Raw genomic sequence first — 15,443 nt, forward strand, 5'->3', positions numbered from 1 at the left:
GCTTTGAACTTCTGGGTACTATATTTCTTAAAGTAATAAAAATGGAATTTAGGAAGTGTGCATCAAAAGCAGTTATAGGCTTAAAAAAAAAAGTGAGGTGGGATTTTCTTTGGACTGAATTTTTCGTATGACTAAAAAGTACCTTAACCAATGTCAATTTCTTGGGCTTTAATACTGTATGTACAACAGCTATATAACATGTCATCATTGGGAGAAAACTGACTAACAGGTCACGGGACTCCATATACTGCTTTTGCAAATTCCTAAGAATCTACAATTATTTCAAAAACAAAAAGTTTTTTGAAAAGGTACTTTAAAGTATACACTGCACTATAATTGAAGACCAGACTCTTCTGAGTCTTCTGACAAAACAGCAACCTGTAATTAAACCAAAACATTTGATGAGGCAAAAGGAACTGCAGACATTAGAAATTAGTACTGTCTTTAGGGAAGTGGTAGTCACTTACTAGCACAACCTTTCTGCTTACCAATCAAAAATGTAAAATGTGTATACACTTAGACCCAATTTTACTTCCAGAAACAGAACTTACAAAAGGAAGAATGCACAATTTTTTCAAAGAACTATTCAAAGAAACAAAATAAATGAAAGAAAATGGCTCATTTATACCCATCAGAGGGAAGAAGGCAAATTTGGGAAAATTCATAGTTTTCCTATGACCAACTTTCCAAAAAAGTAAAATCACAAGAATACAAGGTCACAATATAATATCTGCATTGAAAATTCATGCTTTAACAATAACCAAAAAATTTTTTCATGTAAATAAATAAATATATTACTTTGAATACCCATCTACTTTTTGTAGAAGACCTAAATTTCATGGAAATGAAATACAAACCTGTGCTTTGATGATTTGCTAAATATATTATATTTTCTTTATTTTTTGGCAAATCTCCATATAGCAATATCTAAAAGATAAAACAAAAAGAAACATTAATATTTCAAAACATGCACCACTGTAACAAACAAAATAGGACTGGCAAAAAAATGAAAATGTCATGACTATTTCCATCCATGATTAACAAAAATTAGACTTCTCTTAGAAGCAGCAGAGACCATAAATGACACGTTGATAAAGTAGTTAAGTGCAGGGCAGGTAAATGATTATAAAGTGAAACACAGTGATCAACAGCCCCATGAGAAAAAGACAACAAGCCTTTATTTACTGACTGCTCACAATACCTGAAGCTTTTTCTGGAAGATACGTCTTCCTTCAAAAAGCCTATAGTGGGAGAGACAGCCATGTAATACAGTAACTGCAGTAAGACATAACACTTACACTAAGAAAATAGGACACATTTTATATTCAAGAACTGTCGACCACAGAACAGAAGCAGCATCCATTAGGTGTGGTTTCAGCAGATGAAGGATGTTCGTGAAAATGAGGACAAAGAAATGGAGTGGTAGCGTCCAAGGCCTGTGGACTCCGCGCCCCGCCCCCCACTGCAATTTCACAGTAAAACCACGGCTGCATGCAGAGTTGGTAAGGAGGAGCAAGGAGACCCCTGGGAAATCTGGACCAGAATGGGAAAAGTCTTTTGAATATCAAATTGAAGATGATTTTGTAAGTAACAGGGAAACATGGCTCATGATTAGGACTCTCTGTATCTCTGTAAAGAACAGAGAAACTTCACTGGGGTGCCTGGCTGGCTCAGCAGGTGGTGTGTGACTTGATCTCAGGGTCATGGGTTCCAGCCCCATGCTGGGCGTAGAGCTTAAAAAATAAATAAAATCAGAAAGAAAGAAAGACAGACAAAGTTCAGGATACAGGTGACTTCCAGGACTGGGCCGGGGGAGGGAGGCGACATGGTAGTGGCACATGGCAGTTTCAGCTCTAACAGTCACGTTTTATTCCTTAAACTAGATGGTGGGTAAACAGGTGTTCATTATGAGTCTGTATGTAGTTCGGTATGTCTTAAATACTTCGCACAAATTATATAAAGAAATTAAAAGTATATTTTTATAGACTTTAAAGGAAAGGACTGCTAATAGTGGTATTTTATTTTTTTTAAGTCAGGGCATTTTTACTTATCTTGTCATCGTGGCTTATGCAAGATTATAAATTAACTAAGGGTTTTTAGGTCTATGTCGTTTGATGTCCACACAGATCTCTTGGTCACAACACTCTTCATTAACATCTTCACACAAGAAAGAAAATGACATTAACTCAGCATCTCTGTAGAAAAGTGGAACTTGAGGACATAACACTGTGGAGGTCAGGGACTCAGACTGAAGTTTCTATTCTTTCCCAGAAAACTATACCTTGCTACACACGTGCAGTATGTGTTTAGATATTTGCTCGATTTTTTTTTTATTAATAAAGCTTATCAGTGCCAAAAGACAAAACAAAATCTTAAACCAGCGGTTTGATCTCTGCAGGGTTAAAAGGGGAGCTCTTGCTCGTGAACGATCCCCATCTCTTGCCAATACGTCCTGCTTCGAGAGCACTGGGTATGACGCACTGCGCTGACAATACTGCAGCCACGCGACCTTCTATTTTTTGGCTTAAGGTCCCTGGATGGGAGATTCACATTTAAGGGTTTCAGTTTAGTTGATTCAACCTGATGGCCACTCCTTGGAGACCTGCTGCCCCCAAGCTGAAGCCAGCACCTGAACCATCCAACAAAAGGGTCTCCCTTTCCTTTCTTACTCTGAGTTTGAATAACAGACTGTCAGGCTGAAGTCTTTGAAGGTAGATTAAAAGGCTTTTTTTAAGTTTGATTGTGGTAATTCTGGCATGTTCTGACTCTGTTTGGGGCCGGCAGCACTGGTTGTGAAAAAAATCACCCAAGGCAGAGAGCACAGGAGACAGAAGTTGACAGAATACACTGCGAGAAGAGGAGCAGGCAGGCTGGCCAAGGAGAGACTGTCTATCTAGGCAGAGGCGAGGGACTGTAGAATAGGTGCAGGAACATATGGAATTCTTCCTTTTTTGGTAACTGCGCCTGGTTGTAAGCAGCCCTTTGGTAGGTGAGGGCCTATAGCCATTTCCAGGTGGGTCGCTTAATGAGCCTGTTTGCATCCAGCTCAGTGGTCCCTGTGGGCTCTTTTCCCTTGCTCACATTTCCACTGCTGAAGCCTGCTGCCTAAAAGTGGCCTCAACGGTATCTACAGAAAATCAGTAGTGAATTTAATTGGGCAACACAGATGGCAAAAACATAGTTCTACTGCTAGATCACTCTGAAGGAAAAAAAAACCCAATTCATAGCTACCGAAGGAAAAATATATACATGCATCCTTCCAAACTTTTTAAAAACTATTCTTCAATATGCATAGTATCTCACCAAAATAAAAGGCATTTCCAAATAAAATGCACGAAGATAGGGAAAAAAAGAGGGTAAGGCCCCTCACAAAACATAATTTAGTTATCTTAAAGTAAATATGTGGACTGATTGCCTATTTAAATTTTTTTCATTTGCCACTATAAATTGGTTGGGATTCATCAGAAGTAAGTGAGAAAAGAGGCACCCTTCGTAATTAAAACCTGAAAAGATCTAAAAGAAAAGTAAATGAAATTATGAACTATAAATCTTATTGTAATAGTTGAAAATCTTTATTAAGTATTCTGAATAATGTTGACAAACGAAAAAGGTTTCAAAGAAAAAGCATTTCATTCTAATTTAAAATTGTCAAATTTCTTTCATTCATTTAAGTGGAAGGTCTGTTTTTAAATTTACTAACAAGGAGGAGAACAAAAAATTTTTACTCTTTAAGAATGCAGATTCTCAAAATATTTAACAGCTATTACTACGTTATTCACAAATACATGGTTAATTAGATAGCCGTAGTTTCTAAATTAGAGTTCTAAGAACTTACAAAATACCTATACATATTAACATATTAATTATTAAATGATTATACAGGGACGAAGGGCAGGCTGCCCCTAGACAGTCCACTCTGGCATAAAGATTAAGTTAAAAGTAATCAAAACCCAGCAGATGCAGGAAAAGCTATCTGCCTGGCTCTCAAAGGCCTACATTTGTGTTGAAAAGGAGAGCCTGTTCCAGGAATGGAGCTCTAACCAGACTCCCCTTTACCTAAGAAACTTAACTACATCATAAGGCACCTCCTTTCACCTTCCTGCTAACAGCCTTCTCCTTGTTGTATCCTAACCCCCTCCCCTTAGCTCAGGCACGCTTCCCATTGACTATCTTTGGAATCTCATGTGGGTGTGGAGTCCCCATACACACACCATTAAATTTGGTTATCTCCCATGAATCTGTCTCATGGCAATCTGGTTCTAGTCCTGCTAGAAGGACCACTGGGCAGGAGACGGTCTTCTTCCCTGACCTTTATATGATGACCTATAAGCCTACCAGCGCTGTCTCAGTGTAATCATCTTAAATCCACTCCTCAGCACGCACTCACCTCTTCTCTGAAGCGTTCCCGCCTTCTAACCCAGAGCCCGGGATTAATCACACACACACACACTCCCATTTTGCCCTGGAACAAACCCATTCACACTCCTATGGGAGCATCAACCACATGTTGTGCGGATTTATCTGCAAGTCACGTGTGGGGGGCTCATAAGCTCTTCCATGGCACGGTCTTCATTTTTCTACCCCCGAGCCTGGCACTCAGATGGCTTTCAGCACAAGTTTACTAAATTATTAACTTGCACTTTTACTTTTCACAAGTAGATAAGGCTAGATCTCATTCTCAGCACTAAAAGGTTTTGGAATAAATGTAAGTAAAACACTTTAAATGCACCAATGACTTTTTAAGGCGTTCTGTGAATCTTCTAGTACATATATTTTGAATCACATTAGTCAGGTCTTCTGCAGATAATTTGTTCCTTCAAAACAAGGCACATGAAAAACATGGCTTTTTTTCTTCTTCTTCCTAATTCTTTAATTTTAGGTTCATCATAATTGTTTAATTTTAGGTTATCCATTTTTTAAAAGCTCATCTAAAGTCTCTACAGAGGGCCGCCTGGGTGGCTCAGTCAGTTTAGGTGTCTGCCTTCGGCTCAGGTCATGATCCCAGGGTCCTGAGATCAAGCCCCACGGCGTAGAGAGCCTGCTCCCCCTGCTTATGTGCGTGCACTCTCTCTCTCAGTCAAATAAAATCTTGTGGGAAAAAAAAGAAAGTCCCTATAGAAAAAAGAACAATTTTTCCTTTTCATTTTATTAATTCAGAAGGGGACAATAAAAATGCTCTTTGAATAAATTATCTTCTTTGCAACTGATCCTCTAGTTACTATTATGTTTTCGTCAAACAAACTTGTTTAACTTGCACAAACCGGCTCTCAGAAGGTGGCCTGGATGTAGAGGCAGACTTCTTTTACCTCATGTTGACTGTATCTTTATATTATTTTTAATTTTCTCCCATGATATGTAAACAACCTAAAAACTCTTTATATCCTGAAAAAAGGGAGTAAAATGGAATCTATAGTGACCATGTGTTTAACACAGCAGAGTATCTAATAATCCCACCAGGACGTAAGTGGACAGCTTTTTTTTGGGGGGGGGGGACAGATTCTTTATCTCAATAATAACCATTTTCTTTCAGTATGCAAAATGAAATATTTTTTTTTTAAAAGTTTTCACTGCCCTTAGATCTAGACTCTGTTCAGGGTGACCAGAATATGCTACCCCAAAATATGCCACATGGCATAAGCATATTTGAGGTGAAGACAAGTGAGAAGCAGCAAACACAGGAAGACCTCTCTGCACCCCCATTCTGCCTGAGTCCTAAGCTTCCCTTTGTAAGGGTGATGTTAATACCCATTCCTAAAGGTGTTCCCTTCTAGAATGCCAGAAAAAAACAGAGATAGCACAAGATAAGTCTGCATGGCAAACGTTACTAAACCGCTCTGATCTCTCACCCATTCCCTAGTGACCTGCCCACAATTTACCAGCCCTAATGGCCAAAAGCCCTTTCTCTGTCATGTTGAGTTACTGCCCTTGTTAAAATGACATATAAACCCTCAAGCTGAGTCTATTCACTTCTTTTCGTTTTCACTTATTTTCTGTGAGGCACCAACATGTAAAAATATTAACATCAGTAAAATATGTGTCTTTTCTGCTGTTAATCTGACTTTTGCCAGTTCAATTTGCAGATCTCAGCTAAGAAACTAATATTAACATCAGTAAAATATGTGTCTTTTCTGCTGTTAATTTGACTTTTGCCAGTTCAATTTGCAGATCTCAGCTACGAACCTAAGAGTAGAGGAAAAGCTTTTCTTCCTCCACTGCAACATAATTATTTCACCAAGAACACAGGTTAAAGTATTTAAGACTTGGATTTGAATCCTAGTCCATCACCTTACTAATTGTGTGAAATTGAGCAAGTCCCTTACCTCTACACATCTATTTCTTTACATGTAAAATGAATGTCCTAATGGCAACTACTCCTAATTAATGAGACCAGGTAAGCTACTTCATACAATGCCTTGAACATAGTAACCATCTCCCCAAAACTTAGCTATTATTATTGTCCAATAAATTGAAATTTTTTATTCACAACTATGCTATGTGATTAATGGATAAGAGGGGAAAAAAGTCTGTAATACATAAAAATGCAACTATAAATTGTTTTAATACAATTAGATATATAATTTATACTCTATGATATTTATAATCATTTGAAATGAATTTTTAAATGCATTTTTATGCCAATGAAATATATCACAAGTTAACCAGCATAAGGTATCTACTGTAACACATACAAACATGATGGTCTTTTTCTGCCCAATCTCAAACACTTCACTGAATAGGAAAATTACAATGCCCTCTGATTAAAGTAGAAACGTAGTCATTTGTCTAATAAGCAGTATGCTATAAGGACCATGCAACATTTAAAAGGAACCTTACAAAACACAAGGCTTTCTTACACATTCTTCATGTGTGTCCCTTGGCACAGTCCTTACCCTACAGGGTGTTTCGCTGAGCACCTGTGACGTGCAGGTCACTGAGGGCAGCTCTGCACGCTGCCTCATTCAGTCTTCCAGACGGCATGACTAAGTATTCACTGAAGGAGCAGAATATGGAGCTGGGAAGCTGATGAACTCAAGCTGACACATACTCTGTCAGAGAGCTAGGAATTATGCCCAGGTTTCTCCCACCAAGATCCAAAATTCCTTCGAACGTTACAAAAGTATTCTCTGCACAAATTCCAAATATGAACTTTGAATGAGGAAACTTCCCATTTATTAGAAGCTTATGTGATTTTTTTTTCAGTCTGAACACTAAGGAGATAAGAAACTCACAAAAAAATTAAATAGACACAAAAAATATTCCTCCAGAAAGGCAAACGAAGGCAGGGAACAAAGCAATACACGGGACACGAAGAGCAGTGGCCTTTCGCTCCATGGGCCCTGCAGTCCCCGGGGCCTCCACCGAGCCGCACAAGCTCCCTGCAGCGTGCCAAGCGCGGGATTCAGCTGCAGAGCTCTTGTTTTCCCATGACTCTTGATTCCTTTCTTTTGTAACTTACCTCATACATGCTTTTATAAAACTGACTTTATTCTACACTGCTAAACTGTGTGTTGAGAGTACAGATTATTTTCTCATTCTAAACCATGAGTGCCCAGGGAGAGAACCTGGATGGCTCAGTCCGTTAAGCGTCTGCCTTGGGCTTGGTTCATGATCTTGGGGTCCTGGGATCAAGCCCCGAGTCGGGCTCCCTGCTCAGCGCAGAGTCTGCTTCTCCTCCTGCTGCTATCTGCCCCCTGCTCATGCTCTTTTTCAAATAAAATTGTTTTAAAAAATTAAATTAAGTTTAAAAATGAAAGAAAACATGAACGCCTAGAATATGATTAGCATTTTAGGTAATGCTCCAGGTGTCACTCCTGATTTCTTCCTCCCGAATTCCACCTGAAGACCAGGCAGAACCAAGCAGCCTTCCAAATACCACTTTCACTTCCAGAAGCATACAGTCCTCTAAAATACTCAGACAACACTTGGTTATTTGGGATCTCCAGTGCTAGTTCCCATACAGAAAGAGGAAACAAAATAAGCCGTAGAGAACTGCATAGGTTCAAAAGTAGCAAAAATTACAGGTTTTTATGGACAAGCAAACAAAGGTTTCTCTATTTTGCTGGCTGTTGCAGAACTGCCTCCTTTATAAGGTCTCTGACCTTATTCTTTCACAGTCTTACTTCTAAGTGTGCGGTTCACGTTTCTTTCCCTTTTATCTATTTAAGTAAAAAATACAATTAGACTCACTAGACCTGTAGTCCCTATTAAATCAAAACCTGTCAACCAGTAAGCTCATTCAAGAACCCACTCCCGTTAAAAGTGAGATGCATCTACATTTCCACAAAAACTCAAACCAGTATTCCCTGTACTCTGCCCTTTTGTTAAAAGGGAAAAAATAAGATATTGTCCCCTTTAATGCCATCTCCACAAGTTTACAAACTTGTAGAAGGGATAATACAAACATTAAAAGACGCTAATGTTATGTTATTATTTCATATGTTAATTCATGTGTGATGCTGACACCGAGAGTGGGTGAGGGAAAGCTGAGGCTTCCGCTAGAAGAAAGTATACACAGGAGTCCACAGGCACATGCTTGAAAAGACACTGGTGATTTGGAGAGGCTGGGGAAGAAGCAGCAATTGGGCTACAGTGAAACCAATAAACAGAAAAACTGGCCAGGGCAAAATTTAGACAGCTTTGAAGGCCACACTTAGTTGTCTTCATTTGCATTCAGTTGTCCGGTGATGGCCTCTTTCCTAAACACACCATGATACTTTCTCCCATTTGAAGTAAAGATTCAAAGCAACTCAGAATAATTGATAGAGCCTTCTTGAAGAATCCAGGTGAAGTTAGGTCATCTTTATATCACAAAGCTAACAAACACTCCAATTTCAGTATTATCCTCTACTGGAATTGTTTGTCCGTATTTTTCCTAGCACGAATAAACTGAGAGCAGGAATCTCATTTCAACCAATATAATCACACCATCAAGCAAAGCATCTTCGGAAAATGGATCCTGAAGCCAGAGAGCCTTGTACTGAATCCTGCCTTAACTCCTACAGAGGTGAACTACGGGTGCCTCCGTTCTCATCGGTAACATGGGAAGTTCGGCACCTACCTTGTGACAGGGACGCGACTGACACGCTAGGACACGACTGACACAGTCAGCCCCAAGTTTGTTACAGGCCCTCCCTCTCCTTTCTCTTCCACAGCCAGTCACAAAGCCCTATCCGCTACTTCGAACACAGATCCGGGAGGGAGGGGAGTCTTTACATGCTCTCCGTGTCCATTCTGTCCACAACTCTGACCACCATCCCTCGCCTGGTTTACTACTAATGCTCCGACTGGCCCTTTTTCAGAGCTCAATACAAATGTCATCGGTTTGGGCACACTTCCTCAACCACTAGCCTAACAATCTCACAGAGCACAGTACATTTTAGTTTTCTTGTCATCCTTTGTCTCTCACTAGAAGGTGAGCTCCAGAAGGGCAGGGATCTTGCCCCCAGTTCTCCTCACTGGGTCCCGCAGCATCCAGCTAAGGATCTGGAACAAGGTACCCACTCCGACACTGCACGAATGAAGGAATGAAGAGTAGTTTTGGGGGCTTCCTTAGAACTTACTACTTAGTTTTGGGTTACATTATCAACCTGTGTTTGAGAAACCATAATAAAACAAGAAAATATTAAAGGAAAAATCAATTTCTTTCTCTCTTTTTTTTCAGATTTTATTTATTTGACAGAGAGAAGCACAGCGAGAGAGGGGACATAAGCAGGGAGAGTGTGAGAGGGAGAAGCAAGCTTCCTGCCGAGCAGGGAGCCTGATGCGATGCCGGGCTCAATCCCAGGACCCTGGGATCATGCCCCGAGCCGCAGGCAGCAGCAGGCAGACGCTTAACGACTGAGCCAGCCAGGCGTCCCAGGAAAAATCAATTTCTAGTCCATTTAGGAAGAGTCAGCTGTCAGTTCATTCGGCTCGACAAATTCAGACAAATTCACGAAGAGGGAAAGTAAATTATGCCTGTAGATTCATATTTTCCTATCCTCATCATAAGAGTATAGCGGTGTCCCCACAGGTTACAGACATATTGGGTGCGACTATTCCCACAATTTACGTTTATTTAAAAACTCTTAGAAGGAATCTGAAGTTACACACCAAATTGTTGCATACCTGGGAAAGGTATGTGTAGGCAGAGGGAACTTTAACTTTCTCAAAATATTTTGGCAGTGCATGAATGTTTTATTGCATCTGTGATTTAAAATAGAAAAATAAGACATTAAAAGGAATCTTAGACCAATGCAACCAAAACAAAAAACTTGCTTGCTCAATCAGGGATTTTTATTTATAAGAAAGTACAACAATTTTTATTTATAGGAAAGTTCTAATTACAGTTCTCTAAGATTTTTTTTAAAGATTTTATTTATTTGACAGAAATCACAAGTAGGCAGAGAGAGAGGAGGAAGCAGGCTCCCCGCTGAGCAGAGAGCTCAATGCGGGGCTGGATCCCAGGACCCTGAGATCATGACCTGAGCTGAAGGCAGAGGCTTTAACCCACTGAGCCACCCAGGCGCCCCTCTAAGATTTTCTTATAAGTCTATTCCCTATCCAGACTCAAAATGTGTTAGACTGGAATCCTATTTGATTTGGGAAATGTTTAATTTCCCCTATGAAAGGCTGGAGTCATTCTTAAACACACAGAGGCAGAAGCACAACCGAATCTGCCGGGCTCTGTCAGGCCCCAGCTAAACTGAAGGAAGTCCTCTCATGTCTTTTAAGGTCTTCACATGGATGATAAATAAGCAGAGGAAAATGAAATTAAGGATACAAAGTATTCATATTCTCTTTAGGACTACTGATACTCAAGATGACTCTGGGCAACATTTCAGCAGAAATGCAGACAGAATCCAGATGTGGTAAAAAGGAGGTGGGCTTGCAAGGTCCCTTTTCCCATTTTAAATAAACATGTTTTATTCAAATAGTTTAGCTGCCTTTAGCTATAAGACACAAATTTAACTAAAAGTCTAGAACTATGTTTGAAGAGACAGTGCTACAAAAAGAACCAGTTATAAATGGTCTCCAGATATGAATGCCTTGGTTGTTCCGGAAGAACTTGAAACAATGTTTCAATTAAAAGTATGAATTAGAGAAGTTAAGAGTATTCTAACTGAATACATTTTTAAAAAATCAAAATTTTAGGCTTAAATTCTGTCATCTTGTTTCCAGTGTTTTCTGGACTACTTTATATTTGAAGTAGGTCAGTTGAAAAATTAAATTCATCTTATCTCAAAGTCCACATTTTGTTGTTCTATCATGTTAGCATTTGAGGAACAGCAAATTAGAAGATAGGGCCTGTAATGTAAAATACATTTTAAAGTAAATTCCAAATGTTAGAAAAGGATTTAAGCAGAAAAAAAATCTGACTAAAATACTTATTAGATGTTAATGAGGAGGCATGTATTATATCACTAGATATTTTTGTTCTGCAAATGTCATGATCAGTTTTTAGTTCATCCCATTGGAAGGAGGGAAAAAAGCAGAACTTTTTAAATTTTTTTTTTAATAATGAGAAAGGAATTCTGACATTTAGGAAAAAAATACATTAACTTTTAACAGATTCCAAAGCAACTACTTCCATCCAGTTCTTTTTTAAAACTTAGAATTAAAAAGCATTAAAAATTTCATTTAAAATTATTCTAATTTATGCTCAACATCACTCATCAACAGGCAAATGCAAATCAAAATCATCAGTTATCACCTTACACCTGACAGAATGGTCAGTATCAGAAAGACACTTAGCAAGGATGTGGAGAAAAGGGAGCCCCCGTGCACTGCTGGTGGGAACGTAAATTGGTGAAGCAACGGTGGAGGTTCCTCAAAAAATTAAAAATAGAAATACTACCTGACCCAGTAACTCCACTATTGGGTATTTACTCAAAGAAAACAAAAACACTAATCAAAAAGATATACATATACCCCTATGTTTATTGCAGCATTGTTCCCAATAGCTGAGATATAGAAGCAACCTATGTGTCCACTGATAAATGAAGATGTGCTACACACACACACACACACACACACACACACACACATACACACAGAGGAATATCACGGAGACAGAAAAAGGAATACTTGGCATTGGGGACAACATGGCTGGACCCAGAGGATATTATGCTAAGCGAAATAAGTCAGACAGACAAATACCATTCGGTTTCACTTCATGTGTTATCTAAAAAACGAAACAAACAAAAAAGAAACAAACCCATAAACACAGAGATCAGACTGGTGGTTGCCTGATGAGAGGGGGTGGAAAAAATTCCAATTTAAATATACTTCTACAATTTATATAATTTAATGGCAAACTTCCTTTCATCCCAAAACTCAAAATTACTAACACTTCTTCAGAAATGAATCAACATTCTTATATTCAGAACAGAGATGAGGATCATCTCTGTTCTTTGCAAACTAAAGGTGAAAAACAATTCAAGGGGGGGAAAAAAAAGTCCCCTAGCAAAAGAAGAAAAACTAAAATGTTAATCAAATCTTTACAATGACACTCACTGATGAAAACTAGTAAGTAATACTATAAATTAGGTGATAGAATGTCCTTATAAATACATTTCCTTTCCTTTATTATCCTGGATATTGTCATTCATGCATCTATAAAAGGATATCTAATGGCCCTTGAGTACAATTCAAAGTTTTATTTAATGTGTGTTCCTTAAAGTTTGTTAGGAATTCTAGAACTGATTGCCCACTGAGGATCAATAGATTCAATTTTTTAAAAAAACCAAGTGCTGAGAACTCAAAAATTAAACTGGAGGTCTACACTGAACAGGGTATAAGACATACAATTTAGAAACACTGGAATTTTATAATCATTTTTAAAATAAGAAACTTGCTAAACACACTGGTATATTATCCATTATATTGCATGGAACATGCTATATTCTTTGAACAAAAATGAAATAACCCACCACAGGCAGTATTCTTTTTCTAAAAGGTAACTGACTTTGTCCTATGTTCTGGCTGTACCCTAGCCCAGGTCAGCTATCATCTGATTAAAATTAACTATTTAATTATGACAAAACCATACATTTAGACAAATACGGTGAAGAGCAAAGGGAGGCAAATGATTGGTCTGAATTTGTAAAAATTGTAAATGAAGACCATTTTTTTAAAAGCCAATTAACAGGAAACCATGATCTGAAAGAGCGTTCTTTCTTTTCTAGGAAGCACTTACAGATACTGGTTTAAATGTAGGCCCTGGCTTCTCCTACTTCCCTTCCCCCAAACAACCTCCAACTGGGGCAAACTCAGAGTCATCAGGGATCCACAGCAGTGCAACTGCAAACTGAAAATAGTAGCTGGTTGACAACAGGGTGAAAACAGCTGCTTGAGGAAAAAAAAAAGACAAAAAGGCAAAACCAATGCCATCCTATTCCCTTCAACCCAACCCCGACTAAGAAAAGGGGAGGAAAAAAAGGACTAATTGGATATAAGGAATATCCAAGAATCAAGCTCTTTTATTCAAATTGGGAAATACAGAGAAAATCTGCAAACGTTATTTCTGTAAAAGAGAATTCAAATAACTAAAATTAAGGGGACCTTCTACATTTTTTATTTTTTTATATAAATTTAATCCACAGATCCAGTCTCTACAGAAAAAGTAACAGAAAGTCATCAGACAAAACATCAGTCACACATTTGAGCCCAGTTTAAGTTGGCAAGAATTTTATCTACCGTAAGGCGTCTACAGTAACAAACGTATTAATTTCCTCGACCAGCTTTCACCTATACTGGGGAAGAATGCAAAACAGAGTTGTAATTATTGTCCAAAAAGCAGCATTCATCGGTTTCAAGAGAAGGTCTCCGATTTTCAACTGCGCCCTTTTGACTTGAAACCTTACCAATCTTCTTAGACCAGACGCCGACAAACTTGTCAACTGCTTGCCCTACTTAAGTGCTCATCTGCACCCACTTAGCTAAGCACCGAGACAGTAAAAGATGGGGAGAAGGGGGCGGCTGATCGCACTTGTGGCCTCCGAACAACATAGCCACAGCTCCCTGGAGACCTGGGGGTACCTGCAAGGAAGCATCGGACCAAACCCTACCTAAGAACATGAACCCTCCCGCGGCGGTGGGAGGATGGGGCGAGGGCACGTGTTCTTGGCGCCGGATCTGCCAGGCAGAGCGGAACGATCCAAAAGTACCCTGGGGTGGGGGGCGGGGCGCGGGCTGGAAGGTTCCCGGCGGGGACCCGGGCGGAGAGCGGGGCGCCGGGCGCGGCGGACGCGCGCGGAGGGCGGGCCGCGCCCCTCACCTGCACGCCGGTGTAGTTCTCGAAGAAGAAGAGCACCATGCTCTGATAGATGCAGTAGAGCCGGTCGTCCACCGCCTGGTAGCAGCGGGCGGGCAGGAAGGCGGACAGCAGCCGCCAGGCCCCCCAGGCCAGCACGTAGGTGGGGGCAGTGCCCAGGAGCACGGCGGCCGGCAGCACGCAGCGCATCGAGTACATGTGGAGCACCAGGGACAGCAGCATCTTGCCGGCGCCGCTCGCGGAACGCTCCGGGGCCGCTCCGCGCCCGGGACGCCTCCAGGCCGCCCCGCTGCCCTCAGCCGGCGGCCAATCACCGGGCCGGGCCGGGCCGCGCCGCCGCCCCCTCACCTCTCCGGGCCGCCAGCCGCACCTGAGACGCCCAGCCCGCGCCCGCTCCGGCCTCCGCCCCCAGCCGCATGGGCCGCGCCGCCGCCTGACGCTGGGCGGGCCGACGAGTGCGGGGCCGGGCGCGCTGCTCGCGGCCGCGGGGCAAGGGGATGCCGCGGGCCTCCGAGACTCCGGAGCTCAAAAGCGTTTACACCCCATGACCCTCGCCCGTCACCCAGCGCCCCTGTCGGGGGCGGGGCTCCGCGGCAACAACGCGCCGTCTGATTGGCCTCCGGTTGCCATAGTCCCCCGTAGGGGGCGGGATTCCGTGAAATTAACACATCCTCTGATTGGTCGAATGCGCGGACAGCCTGGGTCTGTCCGCTACGCATGCTCCGAAGTTTGGTCTCGCTGCAGACGCGGGAAGCAAGGTGGCGGCTGGCAGGCCCGGTGGGTGCAGGTGGGTGCGGGCGGGAGGAGGGGGCCCGGCCTGGTGGGAGGGCAGCCCCACGTTCTGCCCGCACGCTCTGTGGGCCCCGGGCCCGGAATGCGCCGTCATGCCGAGATGTCCGCCAACACGGCGGGTCTGCGGAGCGCGGTCTTCAGTCGGGAGCACCCGTGCGAGCGGCGGATCCGTCCCGGCTCCGTCCGGGCGGACCCACGGCGGGCCGGGGAGGGACGGGGGTGCGATGAGCGCTATCAGAGCTCCGCCCGGGTTATCAGCCCAGCGCTAGGCTGGGCGAGATGCTCCCTCCGTCTCTAGGTGGCCCCCACCGCCCGCCTTCCCCGCTCGGCCCCTTTCTCCCCCGCCGGCGCGCAGGACTCCCTTCCCGCGCCCGGCCGCTGGCGAGGCTCGGGGTCC

At 42.0% G+C, this 15,443-nt stretch overlaps 1 protein-coding gene across 1 annotated transcript in view; it reads right to left on the reverse strand.

Annotated features, from left to right (window-relative positions):
- AGPAT5 (1-acylglycerol-3-phosphate O-acyltransferase 5) overlaps window positions 1-14,575 on the reverse strand; it is a 53,134-nt gene extending 38,559 nt beyond the window's left edge. Inside the window, exons 1-2 of the mRNA XM_032328858.1 lie at window positions 14,258-14,575; window positions 858-927 (exon numbers count right to left, since the gene is read on the reverse strand). Of these exons, the coding sequence (XP_032184749.1) occupies window positions 858-927; window positions 14,258-14,476 (289 nt within the window). The 5' untranslated portion in view covers window positions 14,477-14,575. The remainder of the gene's footprint in view (window positions 1-857; window positions 928-14,257) is intronic.
- Window positions 14,576-15,443: the final 868 nt, after the last annotated feature.

The sequence above is a fragment of the Mustela erminea genome, chromosome 21 (assembly GCF_009829155.1).
Source record: "Mustela erminea isolate mMusErm1 chromosome 21, mMusErm1.Pri, whole genome shotgun sequence".
Lineage (NCBI taxonomy): Eukaryota > Metazoa > Chordata > Mammalia > Carnivora > Mustelidae > Mustela > Mustela erminea.